The 25,190-nt window shown below is 46.7% G+C and overlaps 2 protein-coding genes across 3 annotated transcripts; both read left to right on the top strand.

Annotated features, from left to right (window-relative positions):
• Nucleotides 1-1,571: 1,571 nt before the first annotated feature.
• Nucleotides 1,572-11,277, top strand: LOC310670409 (uncharacterized protein). Its single transcript, XM_083425729.1, has 6 exons — nt 1,572-2,037; nt 3,565-4,062; nt 4,391-4,511; nt 6,724-6,806; nt 9,157-9,283; nt 10,385-11,277. Exons 1-6 carry the CDS (start codon nt 1,906-1,908, stop codon nt 11,131-11,133), a joined length of 1,710 nt encoding a protein of 569 aa, XP_083281855.1. The 5' UTR covers nt 1,572-1,905; the 3' UTR covers nt 11,134-11,277.
• Nucleotides 11,278-15,778: 4,501 nt separating this feature from the next.
• LOC310670368 (uncharacterized protein) lies at nt 15,779-24,949 on the top strand. Of its 2 annotated transcripts, none has more exons than XM_083425605.1 (6): nt 15,779-15,910; nt 18,061-18,575; nt 19,236-19,362; nt 21,081-21,175; nt 22,559-22,676; nt 23,103-24,949. In XM_083425605.1, exons 2-6 carry the CDS (start codon nt 18,159-18,161, stop codon nt 23,933-23,935), a joined length of 1,590 nt encoding a protein of 529 aa, XP_083281731.1. In that variant the 5' UTR covers nt 15,779-15,910; nt 18,061-18,158; the 3' UTR covers nt 23,936-24,949. The 2 variants fall into 2 exon arrangements, with proteins under 2 accessions (XP_083281731.1, XP_083281730.1); XM_083425604.1 differs by having other exon boundaries at nt 15,787-15,941.
• Nucleotides 24,950-25,190: the final 241 nt, after the last annotated feature.

The raw sequence follows: 25,190 nt of genomic DNA, 5'->3' as shown, positions 1-25,190 counted from the left end.
ACTTCTTTTCTCACTGCCCCCCCCTTACATCCAGACTTTCTTACCTTCTGCTGCTGTGTGTTCTTCAAATACAGGGAGGTTACAGGAAAGTGGGACGATGCCCTTCAAGGCTGCTGCTTTTTCCTTTAAACAAGGTCAGCACCCCCACCGGAAGAGGGCAAATGAAGGTTTGAAGATGGGAGTGCCCTGCTAGATGAAGTTTGGGTACCACTTTGTGTCAGTCTGCGGAGGAGAGAGTGGCTGGGGAAACCCAGCCAGATGGGCGGGGTATAAATAATAAATTATTCTTATTATAAATTCTTATTATCATAAGCCCTCAGATGTTCTGCAATGGGAGCGCGGAGGGCTCCTCCATCTTTTACACACCTTGCTTTTGTTAACGGAGAAATCTGAGGGCTCCCTTGGACAAAAAACAAGGACACCAGCCAGGAATACGGGAGCAAAACAGCAGCCCGTAGGCTTGGTCTTTATTGAAGACTGTCGTGACAGGACTCCCACCTGCCTCAAGGTAGAACAAATGGAAGCCCCGAACAAAAGAGCCCCCAAACTTTTATTAGCTCCTAATCCCCATGTTAGGTAAAGGTAAAGGGACCCCTGGCCATTAGGTCCAGTCGTGGCCGACTTGGGGGTTGCGGCGCTCATCTCACTTTATTGGCCAAGGGAGCCAGTATACAGCTTCCGGGTCATGTGGCTAGCATGACTAATCCGCTTCTGGCAAACCAGAGCAGCGCACGGAAACGCCATTTACCTTCCTGCTGGAACGGTACCTATTTATCTACTTGATTCAAACCACTGACCTTCTGATCAGCAAGTCCTAGGCTCTGTGGTTTAACCCACAGCGCCACCCGCATCCCTATAATCCCCATGTTACACCCCCCCAACTACATCACGGTTACATCATGAAAGGGGAGGTCTGGTGGCAGTAATCTGAGCATCCTGGACCCTGCCCCATGGTTCCCCTTGCCCTCCACCAAACACCCATCAAGTGTAACAAGAGATATTTACATTTCCCTGTTTCCCAGCCAAGTCAATAACACCCTTTTGTCTTCATCTGGGCTTGTTATGTCTGGAATGGCTACCTGTCTGGCACTCAGGTATCAGGATGCGAGGAATTATCACTCAGGCAGAGGCGCTGCTGAGTAGCTGAGCTCACATGTCTATATGGATTTCTGAAGTTTTCCCAGTGAGCCAGTACATAGATACATTTATCAGTGAATTCTTACATTTGGTATTGTGCAGCAAAGGCCCTTTGAATAGATAGGAAGAAACTGTGAGGAAGTGTTTTGTGGGGACAAATCACAAAAGTCACAAAAGCGATTGTGCTGATTTTGGTAGTGGGCTGCATGTGCGTGATATCTGCTGGAGGGGCGATCCCCCCCCCCAACCTATACATAAATCCCTGCAACACTTTATACAAAGCAAAAACCCCGGTCTTTCCCCACCTCTAACTCTTTGCTCCCTTGTGTCTCCTCGCTGTCAAACCCATTTCACTATGAGCAGAGCAGATAGGCTCCCACAGGCAGGGGATCGTAGGGGGGGGGGAGAGGCGGGTAGCCCACACTTCCGGTCATGCGGTGTGGGGCAGGAGCATCACGTGCTAGGCTCGGCCCCCAAACCTCTTTGGCACCCCCCTCTTTATTTATATTTTTTGCACGGATGATCCAGAGACGCTGGATGAAACCTGAAGAAACGTGCCCCTGGGAGGCTCAGGCACTGCTTTGGGAAGGGCGGGGGGGGGGGGAATAGCTCAGTCGCTAGAGCAGGAGGGTCTTGGGTTCGAGTCCCGCGCTGGGCAAAAGATTCTTGCATTGCGCAGGGTTGGGCTAGATGACGCCCGGGGGTCCCTTCCAACTCTACGATTCCTCCTGCACCTAACCTTCTAAGGGTTAAAGTGAACGGAGCAGGATGCCTAGACGGGAAGGCAATGGGAGGAAGAGGATGGGGCGGGGGGGGGGAGGGCGCCTCCTCCCCTCTGCTTTCCTGCCCGGTTCATCTGTCTCTTGCAAGCGCTGCGTGGGTGGTCCCTTCTGGGATCTGGTGAGCGGGGGGGGGGCATGCACATTGTTAGTGCATTTGAGTGAAGGGGAGCCCCAGGGCTGCGGGGGAGGGTGCATGGTCGGGGGAGGGGCCAGGCAGGAAAATGACAGCTGGGGTGGGGGCTGGAAACCCCCCTTGGGGGGGATACCCAAGTTGCTACTCTAGCCCAGTGGTTGCCATTAATTTGATTTTGAATTGATTTTGGAATGAATTGATTTTAGAATGTGTTTCAATTAATTGATTGTGATTTTATGTTATTTTTACTGTTGTTAGCCGCTCTGAGCCCGGCTTCGGCTGGGGAGGGCAGGATATAAATAAAAATTTATTATTATTATTATTATTATTATTGAATTAATTAATTTTATAATGAATGATTTTAGAGTGTTGTTTGTGCTGTACTTTTGTACTGTTTTATTGTTGTTAGCCGCCCTGAGCCCAGCTTTGGCTGGGGAGGGCAGGATATAAATAAAAATTTATTATTATTATTATTATTATTACGCCACCCAGTGAATGCAATGCAAAGAAAGGGGAGGTGGATTGTTAACCTATTGGGAGATTGTGGGGCCCCAAGAGCAGCAGGAGAGACCCCCATCCCATTTATCATTTCACCCCATCCTTCCTTCCTTCCTTCCTTCCTTCCATCCTACAGATTTATTTATTTGATTTTCCATGGTAACATTTACACTCGCACCACAACATATTATATAAAAAACAAGATTCCCAAGAATCTTCTGAACTTCCCTTCTTTCTTTCTTTCTTATGCGGGTGGAGGGAATTTGGAGCAGATACGCAGTGGTGTGGGAATGACTTAGCTTTGCCGCTTCCTGAGCTCCCGCCCCTGAATCGGCGTTTAAAAGGGTCCCAGCGACACGGGAGTGGGTGGGAGACCTTTTGCCGCTGAACGCAAAGAGCGACTGGAAGCTGGAACCCCCCATGGATCAAAGACAAGGGGCGCCAACTGAAATACTAGTAATAATAATAATAATTTATTTATACCCCGCCCATCTGGCTGGGTTTCCCCAGCCACTCTGGGCAGCTTCCAACAGAATATTAAAATACAATAGTCTGTTAAACATTAAAAGCTTCCCTAAACAGGGCTGCCTTCAGATGTCTTCTAAAAGTCTGGTAGTTGTTGTTCTCTTTGACATCTGCTGGGAGGGCGTTCCAGAGGGTGGGTGCCACTACCGAGAAGGCCCTCTGCTTGGTTCCCTGTAACTTGGCTTCTTGCAGGGATGGAACCACCAGAAGGCCCTCGGAACTGGACCTCAATTAGCAGGATTAATGTAATAACCTGCAGTTTTATAAGAGTATATATTTACAGAAGGTAAATAAATGAGCAAGTAAAATGAACTAGAAGATGCCGAAGACATTAAAAAAATTAATTTAAGGGACCACAGAAAGAGGGAGGAGGGAGTCACAATTTGGAAATGTTAAATAGATTGTAAAACTAATGAAATGTATATATTTGAAAAAATATAAATAAATAAGACAAGAATTCTCTAACAAGACAATATGTTGGCTTTGCAGGAATTGGTGTACCACCTCTGGTCAGCGCAGTCTTTGAAGAAGAAGGGAGATTCAGAATATTCTTTGGAGCCCAGATCAGTGATGGACAAGCAAGACTTAGCTGGACCTACAAGAAGAAGAGTGTCCAATGACTTCAACATTGGGAACAGCGGAGAATTTTTGGAAAGACCCACGCAGGAGATCCTGGGTGAGGTGGATGCCCTCAGCTCAGATGTCCAGCGCCAGCAGTTTAGGCACTTCCACTACCAGGAGGCCAAAGGGCCCCGAGAGGTTTGCACCCGGCTCCACCGCCTTTGCTGTGAGTGGCTGAATCCAGATCGACACACGAAAAATCAGATCCTGGACCTGGTGATCCTGGAGCAGTTCCTGGCTGTCCTCCCCCCGGAGATGGAGAACTGGGTCAGGGAATGTGGAGCAGAGACCAGTTCCCAGGCGGTGGCTCTGGCTGAAGGTTTCCTCCTGAGCCGGGCAGAGGAGAAGAAGCAGGCAGAGCAGCAGGTGAGAGCTTTATATCCTAATTTTTAGGGGGCAGGAGTGTGAGGGAGGGTACCCCATAATTGCTTTTGCCGGGAAAGAAATCACACATAGATTGCAAGTTTCCTTTGGCGTGGAGACTCCAGAATGTTTCTGTGTCATCTGGTGGGATTTTATTTCCTAGGCTTTGGACTTTGATGCTCAGTATTTGCTACCCAGGCTAGCTCAGGAAATATTGTTGTCTTGATAAATATTGGTGTACCACCACTATTTAGTGATTGTTTGCATGATATATACAAAAGGTTGTTGAGTTGTTCCTAATCCTGCTCCCCATCTCCTGTTTCTGGCAAAGGGTCTGTTTGCAGAAGGGGCCGCTGGTTTCCCTGAGGCAGAGAAGACGCCTTTGGACGCCAGAGGGAGGCCCCTGAGATGGATGGTCGTGCAGGAGGGGGAACAAGGAGCCGCCATACCAGGTAAGGATTAACGAGGCAGGCCTGAACTTGGTCTGATCCGCTGCTATGCAATAAGAGGAGGAGGAGTTTGGATTTGATATCCCGCTTTATCGCTACCCGAAGGAGTCTCAAAGCGGCTCACATTCTCCTTTCCCTTCCTCCCCCACAACAAACACTCTGTGAGGTGAGTGGGGCTGAGAGACTTCAGAGAAGGGTGACTGGCCCAAGGTCACCCAGCAGCTGCATGTGGAGGAGTGGAGAGGCGAACCCGGTTCCCCAGATTACGAGTCCACCACTCTTAACCACTACACCACACAGTGGATGCAATAAAGACAGGGCAGCCCAACCTCTCAGACTAAGTGGGCTGCAAGAATACTTTGCATGACACAGGGAGTGAAGACAAAATTTGATGCCCTCTCTCCGGGTGGTGCTGTGGGTTAAACCACAGAGCCTAGGGCTTGCCGATCAGAAGGTCAGCGGTTCGAATCCCTGCAATGGGGTGAGCTCCTGTTGCTCAGTCCCTGCTCCTGCCAACCTAGCAGTTTGAAAGCACGTCAAAGTGCAAGTAGATCAATAGGTACCGCTCTGGCGGGAAGGTAAACGGCGTTTCCGTGCTCTGCTCTGGTTCGCCAGAAGCAGCTTAGTCCTGCTGGCCACATGACCCGGAAGCTATACGCCGGCTCCCTCGGCCAATAAAGCGAGATGAGCGCCGCAACCCTGGAGTCATGACTGGACCTAATGGTCAGCGGTCCCTTTACCTTTTACCTCCAGCCCTAGGACCTCCCTCCCAAAGCTCAGCAACTCGCTTACTCAGCTTTGGGAAGGCAGTGGAGGGCTGGCAGATGTCAAATGCTGCTGAGGGCCACCAAAAAAGGCCTCAAGGGCCACATGCGGCCTTTGGGCCATGCGTTGGAGCACCCTGATTTAAAGGGCCTTGAGGTGGGGAGGCACTTTCTTCCAGTACTCTTCCACAGTGCTACGTAAAGGTAAAGGGACCCCCAGTAGTGGCCAATTCTGGGCACCACAATTTAAAAAGGATGTTGACAAGCTGGAATATGTGCAGAGGAGGGTGACCAAGATGATTGAGGGTCTGGAAACCAAGTCTTAGGAGGAACGGTTGAAGGAGCTGGGTATGTTTAGCCTGGAAAAGAGGAGACTGAGATGAGGTATGATAGCCATCTTCAAATATCTGAAGTGTTGTCACATGGAGGAAGGAGCATGTCTCCTGCTCTGGAGGGTAGGACTCGAACCCATGGCTTCAAGTTACAAGAAAGGAGATTCCGATTAAACATTCGGGGGGAAACTTCCTGACAGTGAGAGCTGGTCGGCAGTGGAACAGACTCCCACGAGAGGTGGTGGACTCTCCTTGAAGGTTTTTAAGTGGAGGCCATCTGTCATGGATGCTGTAGCTGAGTTTATTCCTGCATTGTAGGGTGTTGGACTAGATGACCCTTGGGTCCCTCCCAACTCTTAAGATTCTACGATTCTGTGTTATTTTCAGCACCCAAAGCAGGCTAGGACCCACGTACCTACGGGACCACCTCTCCTGGTATGCCCTGTGGAGGACCTTAAGGTCCACAAATGACAACACCTTGGAGGTCCCAGGTCGCAAGGTGGTTAGATTGGTCTCAACTAGGGCCAGGGCCTTTTCAGTGCTGGCCCCGACATGGTGGAACGCTCTGTCCTAAGAGACTAGGGCCCTGCGGGACTTGACATCTTTCTGCAGGGCCTGCAAGACAGAGCTGTTCCACCTGGCCTTTGGTTTGGACTCAGTCTGACCCTTACGTTTCCCTCCCCTTCTGGTTTTATGGGCTACTATTAAAATGAGGCTGCATTTTAAATTGTATTTTTAACCTGTATTTTAAATTGGTTCCCCCCTCCCATTATGTTTTTATTGAAATTTTGCCGGTATTAGCCACCCTGAGCCCAGCTCTGGCAGGGGAGGGCGGGATATAAATATTTATTTTATTTTATTTTATTTATTTATTATTATTATTATTATTATTATTATTATTATTATTATTCCACATGGAGGAAAACACTTGATTTGTCAATAATGGCCTAGGAGGAGTGGAGATGAACAAAAAAAAGTGATGGGGTCTAAATATTCAGACTGTATGAAACGGGTGAGACAATCTGTAAATTCACCTCAGTGTGTATTTTCGACATGTGGCTCTTGGCCTCTGAGGCAAACACTTGCTGATGTCTGTTTCTCCCTCCTTGTCTCTCCCAGGTGATGGAATGATGCTGGCAGGACCATCTCGCCTGCATCTTCCTTCTGGCAGAGAGGAAGCAGTTGCCATGGCAACAGATCAGGTAGGGGAAAAGAAGGGCAGTCCCTCTGCCCGCTGCCACCTCCCTGGGCCTGACCGAATCTTTGATTCTTCCTTTGACGAAATCTGTGGGTGCCCATAAGGTTTAAATCCTTATTTCGTTTTTAGAAATAAAGTGATACGGGGGGGGGGAGGGGAAGGGGAGAAAGTTAAGGGGCGAAAAGAACCACGATGTGTGTAAGAAAGAGAGAAAAAATGAGTTAAAAAAAAACAAAGTGCAAAAGCCTAATGTCATATACTCCCATGCATTCTTATATAAATTGATGCTGTGTTATTATCCTCTTTTTTTGCTTTTTAAAAATAATTTTCTGTTAGTTTTACATAAAGTTGTACACAATAAACATAGCCATTCTGAAAAAAAAATAAAAAAGGTTCTTTCGAACCTTCAGACCTTCTTCCCTCCTTCCATGGGTTCCTTTACTTAAAAATAAAAATAAAAGAATTCCTGCATCATTTACCGTTATCTATCTAGGGACGCGGGTGGCGCTGTGGGTTAAAGCCTCAGCACCTAGGACTTGCTGATCGAAAGGTCGGCGGTTCGAATCCCTGCGGTGGGGTGCGCTCCCGTCGTTCGGTTCCAGCGCCTGCCAACCTAGCAGTTCGAAAGCACCCCTGGGTGCAAGTAGATAAATAGGGACCGCTTACCAGCGGGAAGGTAAACGGCGTTCCGTGTGCTGCGGTGGCTCGCCAGAGCAGCTTTGTCACACTGGCCACGTGACCCGGAAGTGTCTGCAGACAGCGCTGGCCCCCGGCCTCTTGAGTGAGATGGGCGCACAACCCTAGAGTCTGTCAAGACTGGCCCGTACGGGCAGGGGTACCTTTACCTTTACCTTTACTATCTGTGATATAATCATAGTAACCAAAGTTCATTTTACTTTACAAGTGTCATTGCTTTCCTGCCAAGGATTTCAACTGCCTACAGTGGTCTTTCGAATATATTAAAAAGGTTATTCCAGTCTTTTGAAAATATTTGGTCTTCCTGGCTGCTGATCTTTCCCATCACGTTTTGCCATTTCTGCATATTCCATCGCCCACTCTTGTCTGGGTGGTACTTCTCCTTCTTTCCATCTCTGGGCCAGAAGCATCATCCTAATAATAATAATAATAATAATAATAATAATAATAATGTATTATTTATACCCCGCCCACCTGGCTGGGTTTCCTCAGCCACTCTGGGTGGCTTCCAACAGAATATTAAAATACAATAGTCTATTAAACATTAAAAGCTTCCCTAAACAGGGCTGCCTTCAGATGTCTTCTAAAAGTCTGGTAGTTGTTTTTCTCTTTGACATCTGGTGGGAGGGTGTTCCACAGGGCGGGTGCCAACACCGAGAAGGCCCTCTGCCTGGTTGCCTGTAACTTGGCTTCTTGCAGGGATGGAACCACCAGAAGGCCCTCGGAACTGGACCTCAATTAGCAGTATTAATGTCTTCCCTGTAACTTGGCTTCTCGCAGTGAGGGAACCGCCAGAAGGCCCTTGGCCCTGGACCTCAGTGTCTGGGCAGAATGATGTGGGCGGAGACGCTCCTTCAGATATACTGGACCGAGGCCGTTTAGGGCTTTCAAGGTCAGCACCAACACTTTGAATTGTGCTCGGAAACGTACTGGGAGCCAGTGTAGGTCTTTCAAGACCGGTGTTATGTGGTCTCGGCGGCCGCCCCCAGTCACCAGTCTAGCTGCCACATTCTGGATTAGTTGTAGTTTCTGGGTCACCTTCAAAGGTAGCCCCACGTAGAGCGCATTGCAGTAGTCCAGGCGGGAGATAACCAGAGCATGCGCCACTCTGGCGAGACAGTCTGCATGCATACATTGATGTTAATAGCCTGCCACTTCCTGTATGAACTCATATTCCAAATGTTGTCAGATTTTATCCTGGTTTTAAATCCTGGACAATAGGACCCGGCGATCTTTCCCTTGTCTAGGCTTCTGGATTTTGCTGGTAGATCATGTTTAAAGGTAAAGGGACCCCTGACCATTAGGTCCAGTTGTGGCTGACTCTGGGGTTGCGGCGCTCATCTTGCTTTATTGGCCGAGGGAGCCAGCATACAGCTTCCAGGCCATGTGGCCAGCATGACTAAGCCGCTTCTGGCAAACCAGAGCAGCGCATGGAAACGCCGTTTACCTTCCCGCCGGAGTGGTACCTATTTATCTACTTGCGCTGGTGTGCTTTCGAACTGCTAGGTTGGCAGGAGCAGGGACCGAGCAACGGGAGCTCACCCCATTGCGGGGATTCGAACCACCAACCTTCTGATCGGCAAGCCCTAGGCTCTGTGGTTTAGACCACAGCGCCACCCGCATCCCAGATCATGTTTATGTTAATCTTTGCCTTCTAGGGTCCCGTGTCGTTCCAGGATGTGGCTGTGCATTTCACGGAGGAGGAATGGGCTCTGCTGGATCCTGACCAGAGAGGGCTGCACAAGGAGGTCATGGAGGAAAACTGTAAGGTCGTCGTCTCCCTCGGTGAGGCTCCGTGTTTCTCTCGTGTTTCTGGGGTGATCCTGAAGCCTTCCAGGATTTGGCTTGGCTTTTATTATCCATTTTGTGTCCTTATTTTGTATTTTAATATTATGAAACTCCTGAAGAGCTTTGGGTAAAGGGCGCTATTCAAATTTTAATAAGTAAGTACAGTCGTACCTTGGTTTTCGAACAGAATGCATTCTGGAAGTCTGTTTGACTTCCAAAATGTTTGGAAACCAAGGCGCGGCTTCCGATTGGCAGCAGGAGCGTCCTGCAGCCAATCGGAAGCCGCGGAAGTTGCGCCGGCCGTTCGGCTTCCAAGGCAAAGTTCAAAGTTGTTTGTGAACTAAGTTGTTTGAAAACCAAGGTACGACCGTAAATAAAAAAAAATTCAGATGTTGCTGGATTTCACCTCCTGCCATCCCAGACTATTGATCCCTTTAACTTTTTAATGGTTTTATTGTTATCGCTTTGTTTTCATTTCTGCAAACCGCTTTGATATATATTTTTTAAGGATACTGCACTATATAAATATAGATAAATAAATCTATATAAAATCTGTTTTAAAGTCCTTAAAGGACTTAAAGGAAACGTCCAAAATGTTATTTATTTGTTTGTTTGTTTATTATTTATGTATGTATTTATGTATTTATTTATTTATTTATTTATTCTAAAAATTGTAAAACAACAACAACAACCCATGAACATCAACATAAACTAACAGACTGGACATTTCTTGTGCTTTAGAACCTCGGGCCCCATCCTGCCCCACTGCTGGCATGTATAAATGCTAAAATTCAAACTTTATACATTAGTTTTTCTATAGTTCTGCAATTCCACCTTTCCATGTAAATGAAAAGCCTAATTGAATTCTTTTTTTAAAATATTGCAAAACGGAGATTTTGTTAGATAGGAATACACACACACACACACACACACACACACACACGTATATAACCCATAGTTGCAAAACAACATCAGAAACTACATTCTGTTTTGTAAACTGCTGTCCTATCTTGCCTCAGATGTTTCAAGCATTGGAATATATACTATGTGATTTGGGGCTCCATTTCTATCTCAGTCTCTTTCCTGTTTCCATTGCAGCAGGTGGAAAGGGTTTTCAGCGCGGTTCCAGCCCCACCAGGCCTCAAAGGACGCCTACAAATGACAAACCATATCAGTGCCAGGAATGTGGAAAGAGCTTCGCTCACAAGTGGGTTCTCACTAATCATCAAAGAATTCATACAGGGGAGAAACCCTACAAATGCTTGGAGTGTGGAAAGTGCTTCACTCGGAAGGTGAACCTCATCCCTCATCAGAGAATCCACACAGGGGAGAAACCATACCAGTGCTTGGAATGTGGAAAGACCTTCAGGCAGAAGAGATATCTCACTTCACATCAAACCATTCACACAGGACAGAAATTATTTCAGTGCTTGGAGTGCGGGAAGAGCTTCAGGCACAATATAACTCTAACGAATCATCAAAAATTTCACAAGGGAGAGACGCCGTATCAATGCTTAGAGTGCGGAAAGAGCTTCATCAGTATTTCCCACCTTACGTCCCACCAAACACTTCACACAGGGGAGAAACCGTATCAGTGCCCCGAGTGCGAGAAACGCTTCACTCAGAAGAGTCACCTGACCTCTCACCAAACAATTCACACAGGGGAGACGCCATATAAATGTTCGGAGTGTGGGAAGTCCTTCCGTCTCAGCAGATACCTCACTTCTCATCAGAGAATCCACACAGGGGATAAACCCTATCGGTGCTCAGCGTGTGGAAAGAGCTTTGGTGAAAAGAAAACTTTAGCTTCTCATCAAAAGAATTCACACCCTGTGGAAACCGTGTAATTGATTAGAGAGTGGAAAATACTTCCATCTGAACAGTAATCTCATCATTTGTAGTCTGTCACCGTTGGAGATACAATAAAAAGTTATTTACAAAAACAACAACCCCAAAACCAGTGATCTCGTCAAATAATTCACCAAGCAGAATCCACATCAACATCACCTCAGCAATACTGCACACCTTCAACGTCATCAAAGAATCTACGCAGGGAAGAGACCAATCCTTTGGACATGGCTAGAGCTTTATCCAGAAGATGCACCTCACTCTTCCGCACTCAGGAAAAACTGTAGAACGAGATTCTATCACTCACTGTAGAAATGAACGCCAGGCAAGGAGTCATATTGATGTGCTGACAACAAAGAAACCTAACTGTTTTTAAAAATTTGATTTCCACTTGCTTTAGTAAAATAGAGAGAAATTATGGTCTATAGGTAATTGATTGGTGGTCCAAAATGTGGTATAAATCGTGACAGGAGACAGCTCCTGCTAGGCTTCCACTCGTCCCCGCACAATATCCCGCCAAAGCCTTTTTGGGAATTTAAGGTGCGTGTTACCTTCCGAGATGGGATATGAGTAGCTCCTAAGCAGAAATGCTGTTTGCTCAGGTGAGTTTGTCTAGAGGGGAGGGAAAGGAGGGAAAGTGCAGAATCAGGCAGAGGAAGGAAAGGGTGTGTGGATTTGCTGAGTGTGCAAGATAGATCTTAGACACACACAATACACTTACCGTATTTTTCGCTCTATAGGACGCAGTTTTCCACCTCCAAAAAGGAAGGGGAAATGTGTGTGCGTCCTATGGAGCAAATGCAGGCTCCTTGGCTTCAGCGATAGCAACGGGAAGCCTCCGAAACACAGAGGGAGCACTCCCTCCACGCTCCGGAGGCTTCGCGTTGCTTTCGCTGAAGCCTGGAGAGCGAGAGGGGTCGGTGCGCACTGACCCCTCTCGCTCTCCGGGCTTCAGGCAGCTATCCGCAAGCCTTCGGAGCGCAGCAGGAGTTCCTGCCGCACTCCGAAGGCTTGCAGATAGCAGCCAACTCCCGCTGCGCTCCCCGGGCTTCAGGCAGCTATCCGCAAGCCTTCGGAGCACGCCCCCAGCCCCGCAAGCTCCGGGAGTCGCTTATTTCAACCCAACAGCGCGCAACCTTGCCGCCGCTCCCGGACCTGTTCTGGGGGCTGGGGTCAGTGGAAGCTCGGGCTTCCCCCTCCCTAGCCCCACGGCTAAAAACGAAGCCAAGATAGCGAGCGGGATCCATCCTGCTCGCTGTCTTGGCTTCTTTGCTCTTTGGGGCTGGGAGGGCGGGAATAATCCCCCCCCCTTTATTTCCCACCCTAAAAACTAGGTGCGCCCTATAATCCGGTGTGCCCTGTGGAGCGAAAAAAACGGTACATGCTCATTCATTCTCTCTCTCTCTCTTACACACACACACTGTCATGGAGGGTCCGCCTCCCACTCCGGTAACTTCACAGATAGGAATTAGCAAGCAGCTTATATTTTATAGTTCTTTTATTCAGGCATCAGCTTGCAAGCAACAATCCACATCCCTCCCCAAGGAGAGCAGTTGGCTTCTCTAAATCCTCCTGCTTCCGTCTTCCGCAGCAGCCGAGGTGCAACGGGAAATTCCTCCTCTTCTCTGTGTCCCCAGACTTGTCCGTGACTGGACCTAACGGTCAGGGGTAGCTTTACCTTTATAAGACCGACAACCCACCTCAGCAGAGCCAGCAGCGGAATTTTATTTTATTTTTTGCTTGAGGCAGAATAGGAAATGGGGCCCCGCTCCGTAAGTCAAAGTGTGGAATATCCAAAGCTAGGGAAGTTATTCTGGCCCCTCAGGCAGAAGATCCCACAAGTGTCTCTTCCCCCTCCATGCCAGTAAAATAAAACTACATGACCACACATTTGCTGCCTTGTCAATGGTGCCCCAAATCATCAGTCTCCGCCCAACCGTCCAATGGTAGGGCTGGTCCTGCCCATCAGGTTCTTCCCCCAATTTACCATTCCATCAGGCTAGACTGGAGAGAAGAGGCTTCCTATTGGCTCAGCTTTTGGCACTGGTCATTACAAGGAGAGTGCAATTATGCTTGAATGTGCTTTCTCCTCCTCCCTCCTGATCCTTTTTCTTTTGGTGTTGTGTCTTTTAGATTGTTGACCTGAGTGCAAGGACTGTTTGAGAGCAGGGTAAAAAAAATGCTTTAGATAAGCAAGTAAAAAATAAAATAAACGGTGTACATTATGCCTGCGTATATTAGCAATTGGTTTTCTCGAAACCTGTTTGATCTTTTAACCCATTTCCCTTTGCCAACCGATTCGAAAGGTACAAAAATTGTGCGCGTGCACATTTCTTCAGATACCAAATATCTGAAGAAGTGTGCATGCACATGAAAGCTTATACCAAGAACAAACATAGTTGTTCTCTAAGGTGCTACTGGTCAATTATATATATATATATATATATATATACAGTGGTTCCTCGGGTTAAGAATTTAATTCGTTCTGGAGGTCCGTTCTTAACCTGAAACTGTTCTTAATCTGAGGTACCACTTTAGCTAATGGGGCCTCCCGCTGCCGCCGCACGATTTTTGTTCTTGTTCTGAAGCAAAGTTCTTAACCTGAGGTACTATTTCTGTGTTAGCAGAGTCTGTAATCTGAAGCATATGTAACCCAAGGTACCACTATATATATATTCTCAGGTGGCTGACTGATCCGCTCGGGTGCACAAGATGGATGCAACTAGACCCCAATGGTGTCTGAACTAGCGGCAGTGATTGCTGGCCCATTATGGGGCAGTGCCAGTGGTCTAACTTGGCATGATATGGCAGCTTCCGGAGCTCCTGATGTTGGAAGACCCCAAGGGAGACAAAAGCCCTTTTGACAGCACAGAGTTGAGGTCATTCGCTCCCAATAGAGGAAGATTTCCCAAACTTGGCCCTTCAGTTGTTTCTGGACTACAGTTCCCATCATCCCTGACTGCTGGTCCCTCTAGTTAGGGAAGATGGGAGTTGTAGTCCAAACAGCTAGAGGAGACCCAAGTTTTGGGAAACCCTGCACTAGATGCAGGAAGCAACAACAACAACAACAACTTATTTATACCCGCCCATCTGGCTGGGTTTCCCCAGCACCTCTGGGCGGTTCCCAACAGAATATTAAAAAGGTAAAGGTACCCCTGCCCATACGGGCCAGTCTTGACAGACTCTAGGGTTGTGCGCTCATCAAGAGGCCGGGGGCCAGCGCTGTCCGGAGACACTTCTGGGTCACGTGGCTAGCGTGACATCGCTGCTCTGGCGAGCCAGAGCCGCACACGGAAACACCGTTTACCTTCCCGCTAGTAAGCGGTCCCTATTTATCTACTTGCACCCGAGAGTGCTTTCGAACTGCTAGGTTGGCAGGCGCTGGGACCAAACAGCGGGAGCGCACCCTGCCGCGGGGATTCGAACTGCCGACCTTTCGATCGGCAAGCCCTAGGCGCTGAGGCTTTTACCCACAGTGCCACCCGCGTCCCAACAGAATATTAAAAACACAATAAAACATCAAACATTAAGAACTTCCCTAAACAGGGCTGCCTTCGGATGTCTTCTAAAAGTCAGATAGTTGTTTATCTCCTTGACATCTGATGGGAGGGTGTTCCACAGGGTGGGCACCACCACCAAGAAGACCCTCTGCCTGGTTCCCTGTAACCTCACTTCTCGCTGGGAGGAAACTGCCAGAAGGCCCTCGGAGCTGGACCTCAGTGTCCAGGCAGAACGATGGGGGTGGAGATGTTCCTTCAGGTATTCAATAAGTTGATGCTACCAGTGACTACAGAGGGGCGGCATATAAATAATAAATATATTATTATTACTGTTATTATGACTACTACTATAACCACGAGGGCTGAGCTCTGCTGCTCCACTGTGCCAGGGCTTCTTTTCCTCCCCACAGGAATTTTTATTAACCTTTTCACAATAAAATAAAATTATATCTAGAAAAAATGACAGAACGAAAATGAAAAATGACAGAACAAAAGTAAAGAGAGGAATGCAAAGGAATGAAGATGATGATGATGATGATGATGATGATGATAATAATAATAATAATAATTTATTTCAGTATACCCTGTCCATCTGGCTGGGTTTCCCCATCCACTCTGGGCGGCTTCCAACAAAACACTGAAATGCAATAACCTATTAGACATTAAAAGCTTCCCTAAACAGAGCTGCCTTCAGATGTCTTCTAAAAGTTTGGTAGTTGTTTTTCTCTTTGACATCAGGTGGGAGGATGTTATTATTTAGATATAATAAAACAAACTAATATAATATGATATAATAAAATAAAATAAAATAATATTGTGTGTGTGTGTGTGTATTCCCCCATGTGTTTGTTTTATTATTTCTAGAGGGATACACCCACGCACCCAAATATTATATTATATTATATTATATTATATTAATTATATTATATTATATTATTATATTATATTATATTATATTATATTATATTATATTATATTATATTATATTATATTATATTATAATTATATTATATTATGTTTGTTTGTTTTTTTATTTCTAGAGGGGGATCTCTCCCCCCCCCATTCTAATTAAACCCTGCGCAACGGCTTCTGTAGAGTTAAAACGAGGCGGCCTTCGTTTCCTAGAGAGGACGTGAATGTGGCGAGGAAGGGAGGTGCGGGGTCGCGAGGTCCTCCAGAGCCAACGCTCTTCCCTCCTGCCCAGTCCACCCCAATGCGCATGCCTGGTCCTTCCAGCGGCTTTTTCTGCCTCTGCCCGAGGGGCTTCGGGGACCTGGTGAGCTCCCGCAGACCCACCTCTGGCCCCGGTGCACCTGGGTGCAGGGGAGCCCCAGGGCAGGAGAGGAGACCCCCTGGGTGGGGAGATGGGCGGACCCCCAGAACCAGGCAGGCGCTGAATGGAGGGGGAGAAGCAGGGAGTCTATTGGGGGGAGTTTATTGTTTAGTTGTAGATTATTGGGGGGAGGAGAGGAGCTCCCCAAATAAAATATTTCATAGGATTGTAGGCATGGAAAGGGACCCGGGGGGGACAACGCAACAATCACAAAAATAATAGTAGGTAAAGAAGATCGCATTGGTGGAGGGCAGTACTGGGCTGTGGGGCAGGGAGTGAAGGGGTTAATTGAAATTGTTAAAGCTTGGTATAGGATTGAAGAGATTTAAATTTTAATAAAGATTCTACAGTGTTACATACACTTCAGGTTACAGACTCCGCTAACCCAGAAATAGTGCTTCAGGTTAAGAACTTTGCTTCAGGATGAGAACAGAAATTGTGCTGCGGCGGCAGCAGCAGGAGACCCCATTAGCTAAAGTGGTGATTCAGGTTAAGAACAGTTTCAGGTTAAGAACGGACCTGCAGAACGAATTAAGTACTTAACCTGAGGTACCACTGTATAAGGAAAGCAGATAGCAGCAAGAAATATCAAGTAAACGTATCGGAGAGGAGATCAGTGTACAGTGGTACCTCAGGTTACAGACGCTTCAGGTTACAGACTCCGCTAACCCAGAAATATTACCTCGGGTTAAGAACTTTGTTTCAGGATGAGAACAGAAATTGCGTGGCAGTAGCGGGAGGCCCCATTAGCTAAAGTGGTGCTTCAGGTTAAGAACAGTTTCAGGTTAAAAAACAGACATCTGGAACGAATTAAGTTCTTAACCTGAGGTACCACTGTAAATGAAAACATGACACTTATGGTTTTGTTACATACGATTTTATTTTGGAGCTGTCTGTTTATTTTGTTGTAAAGAATGTATATTATGTGAATACAATAATAAAGGATTTTTTTAAAAAAAGGAGAGGGACCCAGGGGTCATCTAGTCCAACCCCCTGCAATGCAGGAATAAATTCAGCTGAAGCATCCAGGACAGAGGGCCATCCAACCTCTGCTTAAAAAACCTCCAAGGAAGGAGAGTCCGCCACCCTCTGAGGGAGACCGTTCCACTGTCAAACAGCTTTTACTGTCAGAATGTTTTTCCAGCATTGCCATTAAAATTGTGTCAATTGATTGATAATAATAATATAATAATACAGTGGTGCCCCGCAAGACGAATGCCTCACAAGACGGAAAACCCGCTAGACGAAAGGTTTTTCCGTTTTCAGAGGTGCTTCGCAGGATGAATTTCTCTATGGGCTTGCTTCGCAAGACGAAAATGTCTTGCGATTCTTGAGGGGTTTTTCTGCTCCCCACCCCCTTTTTCTAAAGCGCTAAGCTGCTAATAGCCTTTTAGCAGCTAATCCGCTAATCCCTTAAGCCTTTAATAGCCGCTAATAGCCGCTAATAGCGCTAATAGCGCTAATCCGCTAATAGGGTTGCTTTGCAAGACGGAAAAACCGCTAGACAAAGAGACTCGCAGAACGGATTAATTTCGTCTTGCGAGGCACCACTGTAATAATAATAATAATAATAATAATTTTTTTTATATATACCCTGCCCTCCCCAGCCAGGGCAGCTGACGCAAATAAAATCACAATAAAAACATAATGGAGGGGGGGGGAGAACCAATTTAAAATACAGGTTAAAATGCAATTTAAAATGCAGCCTCATTTTAAAAGTAACCGATAGATCAAGACCATAAGGGGAGGGCAACATAAGGGCCAGACTGAGTCCAAACCAAAGTCCAGTGAGGTGGGGCTCACCTGCTCACACCCCAATATTTTATTCTAATTGGCACCCCTGGCAGTTGATTCACCTGGGTGCCACCTCCCTACAACACCCACACCAGAAAGCCAAGCTTCTTTCTCTGTTCCAAGAAGTCGGGAAGCCTCTTTGATGCGCACTGTGGAATCACAGATTTGCAGAATTAGAAGTCATCTAGTCCAAGCCTCTGCGACGCAGGATTCTTTTGCCCAACATTGTGTCCCACAAACCCACAACCCTGAGATTAAGAGTAATAATTTGCTAACAGAACTGTGTGTTGGATTTGCAGGACTTGGAAGCATCTCTGGGGGTTGCCCTGAGAGAAAATTAGCAATAAAGGGACAAGTCCCTTTGAATCTGGTGGGGGCATTCCAGCAACATAGATCAATGATGGAAGAAGATTCAGCTGAACCTAAAGCAGGAAGGGGTTCCCAAACCACCAAGACTGGGAGCAGTGAGGAATTCTGGGGGGAAACCACAGAGAAGAGATTGAGGGCAGAGGACACCCTCAGCTCAAATGTCCAGCAGCAGAAGTTCAGGAAATTTCACTACACAGAGGCCAAGGGTCCCCGAGAGGTTTGCAGCCGACTCCACCATCTCTGCCGTGAGTGGCTGAAGCCAGAACTTCACACAAAATCTCAGATCCTGGACCTGGTGATCCTGGAGCAGTTCCTGGCTGTCCTCCCCCCGGAGATGGGGAACTGGGTGAGGGAATGTGGAGCAGAGACCAGTTCCCAGGCGGTGGCCCTGGCCGAAGGTTTCCTCCTGAGCTGGGCAGAGGACAGGAAGCAGGAAGAGCAGCAGGTAAGAAAATTTAATTCTAGGGCTAAGAATTCCAGGGAAGATATGCTTTTATGTACTGAGCTGAATCCTAGAAGCATAGGATCCAGAATGCAGCAGTCTGATTGGTCCGCAGGAGCCACCCAATCCAGCTCCAGGTGGAAGTGAATCAGTGACCTGATTGGCCTGCAGAAGCAGCCAATTCAGGCTCCTGGATGAAGTGAATCAGCAACCTGATTGGCCTGCAGGAGCAGCCAATCAGGCTTCTGGAGGAGGTGAAACCGCAATCTGATTGGACAACAGGAGCAGCTCGGAATTAGCCAGTCACGCAGGGCCCATTGTGTAAATAATGTATATATATAGCTAGACGTTTTGGGGAAAGTTTCATTCATTTCTACTATGAGCTGGAATAAAGAGCATGGAATTCACACTTGACTCTGAGTATATCTCATATGCTTAATTGATTTTATTAATTGCCCAACTCATTTTGTTTTTCCCAAATAATAATCCCCCCCCCCACACACACTATAAATAAAGTGGTCAATTATCCGCACTATAAATAAAGTGGCCACTATAAATAAAGTAGAGAGCATGTTGATAAGGCAACTCACTTTGTGAGTTTGTCCAAATCCCTTTTCTGTTTCTTAACCCTAATCCCTCTTTTGATCTTCCTTTTTGTTTCAGGTAAATGGTATGTCATCAGAAGGGACCAAAGATTTCCATGAGGCAGAGAAGACTCTCTTGGACGCTGGAGAGCATTCGCTGAGACGGGGGACAGCCCAGGAGGAGGACAGAGGGGCCTCCTTCTTGGGTAAAGATTAACCTCTTTATTGTTTATGCAAGGAATTAACGGGATTCTTTTAGGTTTTGCTGAATCTTAAGGAGTCAGGACACTTTTGTCCAATTAAACAACAGGTTTATTTTTAATATCGGGACCCAGGTGGCGCTGTGGGTAAAAGCCTCAGCGCCTAGGACTTGCCGATCGAAAGGTCGGTGGTTCGAATCCCTGCGGCGGGGTGCGCTCCCGTCGTTCGGTCCCAGCGCCTGCCAACCTAGCAGTTCGAAAGCACTCTCGGGTGCAAGTAGATAAATAGGGACCGCTTACCAGCGGGAAGGTAAACGGCGTTTCCGTGTGCTGCGCTGGCTCGCCAGATGCAGCTTTGTCATGCTGGCCACGTGACCAGGAAGTGTCTCTGGACAGCGCTGGCCCTTGGCCTCTTAAGTGAGATGGGCGCACAACCCTAGAGTCTGTCAAGACTGGCCCGTACGGGCAGGGGTACCTTTACCTTTACCTTATTTTTAATAGAACTGAAATATAAAATGCACAATAATGTCCACACTATGTTATGTGAGACATTTTGTAACGTCAAGGTGTACTTAAGATTTGTGTCACTAAACCTCTGAGAAATTTTTTTGCTACTGACCAATGGGTTTTTTTAAAATTATTTATACTTTTCAGATTTATACATTTCACTGATTTTACAATCATTTGACATTTCAAACCTTGATTTCCTTTCCCCTCTTTCTGCGGTTCCTTAAATTTATTTTTTAGTATTTTCTGCATACCCTAACTCAATTTGCTCATTTATTCAGCTTCTTTAAATATATACTCTTATTACAATAATCCTGCCAATGTTTTTATCTCTTTACAATTTATCTGCAAACATTCAATAAACCAATGTCATTTTTTTATAAAAAGTTTGCTATCTTCTGGTAAGTTTCTCCATTTCTGCATATTCCATAAGTTCAGTGGCGTAGCGTGGGGGGTGCAGGGGGGGCCGGCCGCACCGGGCGCAACATCTGGGGGGGCGCGCTCGCACTCGCAGCTCTCTGCCCCTACCTGGCTCACTCACTCTCTCTCACTGCAGTGCTGGCTGTGCGAATCCGATCCGAGCCGCCGGGTCGCCGCCCACTGTGGAGGGGAGGGTGCCAGGCGTGCGGTGCGGTGCGGAGAGAGAGCGAGGGACTATCTGGGGGAGGGACAGTGCAGCGGGGGGGGGGGCGCAAATTACTTGCCTTGCCCCGGGTGCTGACAACCCACGCTACGCCACTGCATAAGTTTATGTCTCCACTCTTCCTTTGCTGGGACTTCTGCTTCTTTTCATTTTGGGGCAAGTAAAATTCTTGCCTCTGTACAGTGATACCTCGGGTTAAGAACTTAATTCGTTCTGGGGGTCCGTTCTTAACCTGAAACGTTTCTTCATCTGAGGTACCACTTTAGTTAATGCAGCCACTCGCTGCCGCCGCATGATTTCTGTTCTCATCCTGAAGCAAAGTTCTTAACCCAAGGTACTATTTCTGGGTTAGCGGAGTCTGTAACCTGCAGCGTCTGTAACCCGAGGTACCACTGTCGTCGCATACGTAAATAAATTTCAATACACTTTAGGTAGTTCTGTCCCTATAATTCACAAGAGAAAAGCTTCTGGTTTTCTGTTATTTCAAACATTCTTTTCATTTCATTATATATCATTTCCCAGTAAGCCTTAAACCTTACTACAAAATCAATGGATTTTTTTGTCCTGATCTCAGGGATCTTCTTGTGGAATGGAATGATGCCGGCAATATCTACTCAGCCATCTCTTCTTGGTGCTGGAGGGGAAACGGCTGCTGTGACACCTGACCAGGTACGGAGACGGACCGCTGGGAAGAGAGTCTAGGGGCTGTCTTTCCCTTCATAGAATCATAGAATCATAGAGTTGGAAGAGACCACAAGGGCCATCGAGTCCAACCCCCTGCCAAGCAGGAAACACCATCAGAGCACTCCTGACATATGGTTGTCAAGCCTCTGCTTAAAGACCTCCAAAGAAGGAGACTCCACCTCCTTGGGTGCAAAGAATTCCTCCTTCCTTTCTTCCTGCCAAAGCTGCCCACTAGGAAGACCGGGGAAGCCACTCAATACAGTTTACGTTCTACAGGATAATAATAGCATCATAGAATTGTAGACTTGGAAGGGACCCGAGTCCAACCTCAGGAAGATGGAGCCATCCCATATGTGCTACCAGCTAGTGTGATTTTAAGGTCTTAGGTAAAGGTAAAGGGAGCCCTGACCATTAGGTCCAGTCGTGGCCGACTCTGGGGTTGCGGCGCTCCTCTCACTTTACTGGCCGAGGGAGCCAGCGTATAGCTTCCGGGTCATGTGGCCAGCAGGACTAAGCCACTTCTGGCGAACCAGAGCAGCGCACGGAAATGCCGTTTACCTTCCTGCCGGAGCGGTACCTATTTATCTACTTGCACTTTGACGTGCTTTCGAACTGCTAGGTTGGCAGGAGCAGGGACCGAGCAATGGGAGCTCACCCCGTCGCGGGGATACGAACTGCCAATCTTCCGATCGGCAAGTCCTAGGCTCCGTGGTTTAACCCACAGCGCCACCCACATCCCTTTAAGGTCTTAGATATATAATAAATGTACCAACCAAGCATGTACATAGATCAGCACAGGAAGACCGACCTGAAAATATTTTTGATTCCCAAACTGACCAAATGTTTTCCCTGCAAGGAGGGTGGGGGGTCAGGGAGCCTTCCCATTGTCTCAGGAATTGAGTAATCAGCATTCTAATGGGTGACAGACTATCATGGGTGACAGACTTTCAGGAAAGACAATCAGATAACCTGGCAAACAGGAAAAACAACATTCAAATTTCTGCTGTAGACCACCCCTTCTGTGATATATGTATGATATATGGAGGAGTGGTCTTGAGCTCCAGGGCAGGGAATTTAAAGTGTCTGTATAAGGGTGGACACACCTGGTCCTTTCCTGTGTGTGAGGGGAGCACCCCGTTGCAACAGAACAATAAAGATCAGGCTTACTAGCTGCTTTGCGTCTCAATATTCCCCGGGTGGCCTCTGTTCTTTTCTCCTACCAATAGGGAACCTACGTAAGGAATCTATATGTGCTCTTGGATACCCCTTAAGGGAAAAGGGCAGATTTTGTTTACAACACTAGCCATCCAGATTTTGCTGGTAGATAATGTTTACGTTAAAGAGGAAACTGTTTTCTTTCTCTTTTAGAGTCCGGTGTCCTTTGAAGACGTCGCTGTGTATTTCTCAAATGAGGAGTGGGCAGTGCTGGATTCTCACCAGAAAATGCTGCATAGAGAAGTCATGGAAGAGATCATTGCCTCTCTCGGTAAAGGGCTTTGCTTGTTTTTATACTGTGTTTTGTTCTGTGAACTGCCTTGAGATCTTATAAAGAAAAGCGGTATATAAATTTACAGTCATACCTCGGGTTGAAGTTGCTTCAGGTTGAGCACTTTCGGGTTGCGCTCCGCGGCGACCCGGAAGTAACGGAACACATTACTTCCGGGTTTCACCGCTCGCGCATGTGCAGACGCTCAAAATGACGTCAGGCGCATGCGTGGAAACGGTGAATCGCGACCTGCAGATGCGTGTTGCGTTTACTTCAGGATGTGAACAGGGATCCCATTCATATCCAGAGGTACCACTGTACTAAATAAATAAATTTAATAATAAAACAAGTCTTTTCAGTTTCTCCTTTGTCAGAAGCATTGATTGAACTTGTTCAGTGATTTGAGACTCCCCATTTCTTCCTCAGGCTCTTATCGCCACAGAAAGAACTTCCGCCGGAGTCTTGCCATCATTCCCTATCAAAGAATCCACACCGGGGGAAATCCGTATCAGTGCTTGGAATGCGGAAAGAGCTTCAGGCAGAAAATAACCCTCATCCGCCATCAAAGAATTCACACCGGGGAAAATCCGTATCAGTGCTTGGAATGCGGAAAGAGCTTCAAACAGAAGGTCACTCTCATCCATCATCAAAGAATCCACACAGGAGAGAAACCATACAAATGCTTAGAATGTGGAAAAGACTTCCTTCGCAGTTCTTACCTTACTTCCCATCAGAGAATCCACACAGGGGAGAAGCCGTATAAATGCTTGGAATGTGGGAAGAGCTTCACGAGGAAGAGAAGTCTCACTTCTCATCAGAGTATTCAGGCAGGGGAGAAAGTATCTAAGTGCTGGGCTTGCGGAAAGAAGTTCTGTCATCTTTCGTACCTTACTTCCCATCAGAGAATCCACACAGGGGAGGAACCATATAAATGTTTGGAATGTGGGAAGAGCTTCCATCACAGTTCTCGCCTTACTTCTCATCAGAGAACTCACACGGGAGAGAAACCGTATCAGTGCTCGGAGTGTGGGAAGAGCTTCACTCGGAAGAGGAACCTCACTTCTCACGGGAGAATTCACACAGGAGAGAAACCGTATCAATGCACTGAATGTGGGAAGAGCTTCCGACACAGGCCGCACCTTATTTCCCATCAGAGAATTCATACCGGGGAGAAACCTTATCAGTGTTTGGAGTGTGAAAAGGGCTTCTACCTTAGTTCTAGCCTAACTCGCCACCAGAGAATTCACAGAGGTAGATAGGCACTTATTTCCACATGTGGTGGAGTTGTATAAAGGTAACTAGTTTTTGGAAATGTGTATTCTGATCGTTGCCCAAACATTTTCAATGACCCACAAATGGCATTCCCCCCTAAAAAAATTTTTGAATGGGGGTGGGGGGTGTATACAAAGATCTTTTGGGGGGGGGGACCATGGCAGCTGCCCATCTAAGATGGCCTATAAGACAGAGTTGTTCCGCCTGGCCTTTGGCTTGAAATCAATTTGATCCCCTCCCCCTCTTTCTTTTTTCCTTTCTCCTGTGATTTGGGGACTTCCCTGGCTTTTTTCTGGCCCACGTAGGACCAGTCTGGATAGTTGACCTTGGTGAAGATTCGACGTTTTCATCCCCAAAAAAGTTTTTGATTTGAGTTTCCATTGAAATGAGGCTGCATTTTAATGTTTTAATGCTGTATTTTAATCTTGTTTTTAAGGTTGTATTTCAATCAATTTGTTTTTATATCGGTTGTTAGCCGCCCTGAGCCTGGTCTTGGCTGGGGAGGGCGGGGTATGAATAAATTATTATTATTATTATTATTGTTGTTGTTGTTGTTGTTATCTAACCATTGTGGGAGATCAGAAGACATCCAATGTCAAATCTGGGGACTCACACTAACAGAGACGTTAATAAATGTGTGCATTTTACAATCCACTCTCAAAAGATTAATCTTATGTAACGTTCTGCTTTGTTACACATATAGCTTCTAAAGAAGTTGGTTATCCACTCTTAGTGGCGCAGCAATAAAACCGCTAGCGCATTTGCAAAGCTAACCTGGGTCTGGTATTGTTTCAAGTTGGATGAGGAGCTATGTGTAGAGAGTCCTGCATTGTAAGGGTTGGACTAGATGACCCAAGAGCCCCTTCAAACTCGTATGATTCTGTGAAATATACATGGCCGTCTGTGGCTGGGGTATCCTAGGTTAATTTTCTTTCCCTCCCCCCTTTAATATTATTTAGCATCATCTGTGATGAAAATTAAAAAGAAGGAATGTTAATGAACAATAAGTACGCATTGTGTTCAGAATCTGTGAGCTGGTTTCTGTTTTGCACCTCGCCCTTCATATTATTGTGTTTATTGTTCTTTTGTATATTTTGTATATATCTAAGTTGTTTTCAAAAATTCACACAGGTGGAAAACTAGTGTGTGGAGTGTGTGGACTGTCATATGACTGTAAGGTGAGAGAATGTTCTCTAAAATTTTAATCACATTACTAAAAAAGAAAAAAAGCCAATTCAGTGC

Source organism: Podarcis tiliguerta, assembly GCF_965153285.1.
Source record: "Podarcis tiliguerta genome assembly, chromosome: 2".
Taxonomy (NCBI): domain Eukaryota; kingdom Metazoa; phylum Chordata; class Lepidosauria; order Squamata; family Lacertidae; genus Podarcis; species Podarcis tiliguerta.
The sequence above is the reverse complement of the archived record's forward strand: the minus strand, read 5'-3'. Positions and strand labels throughout refer to the sequence as shown.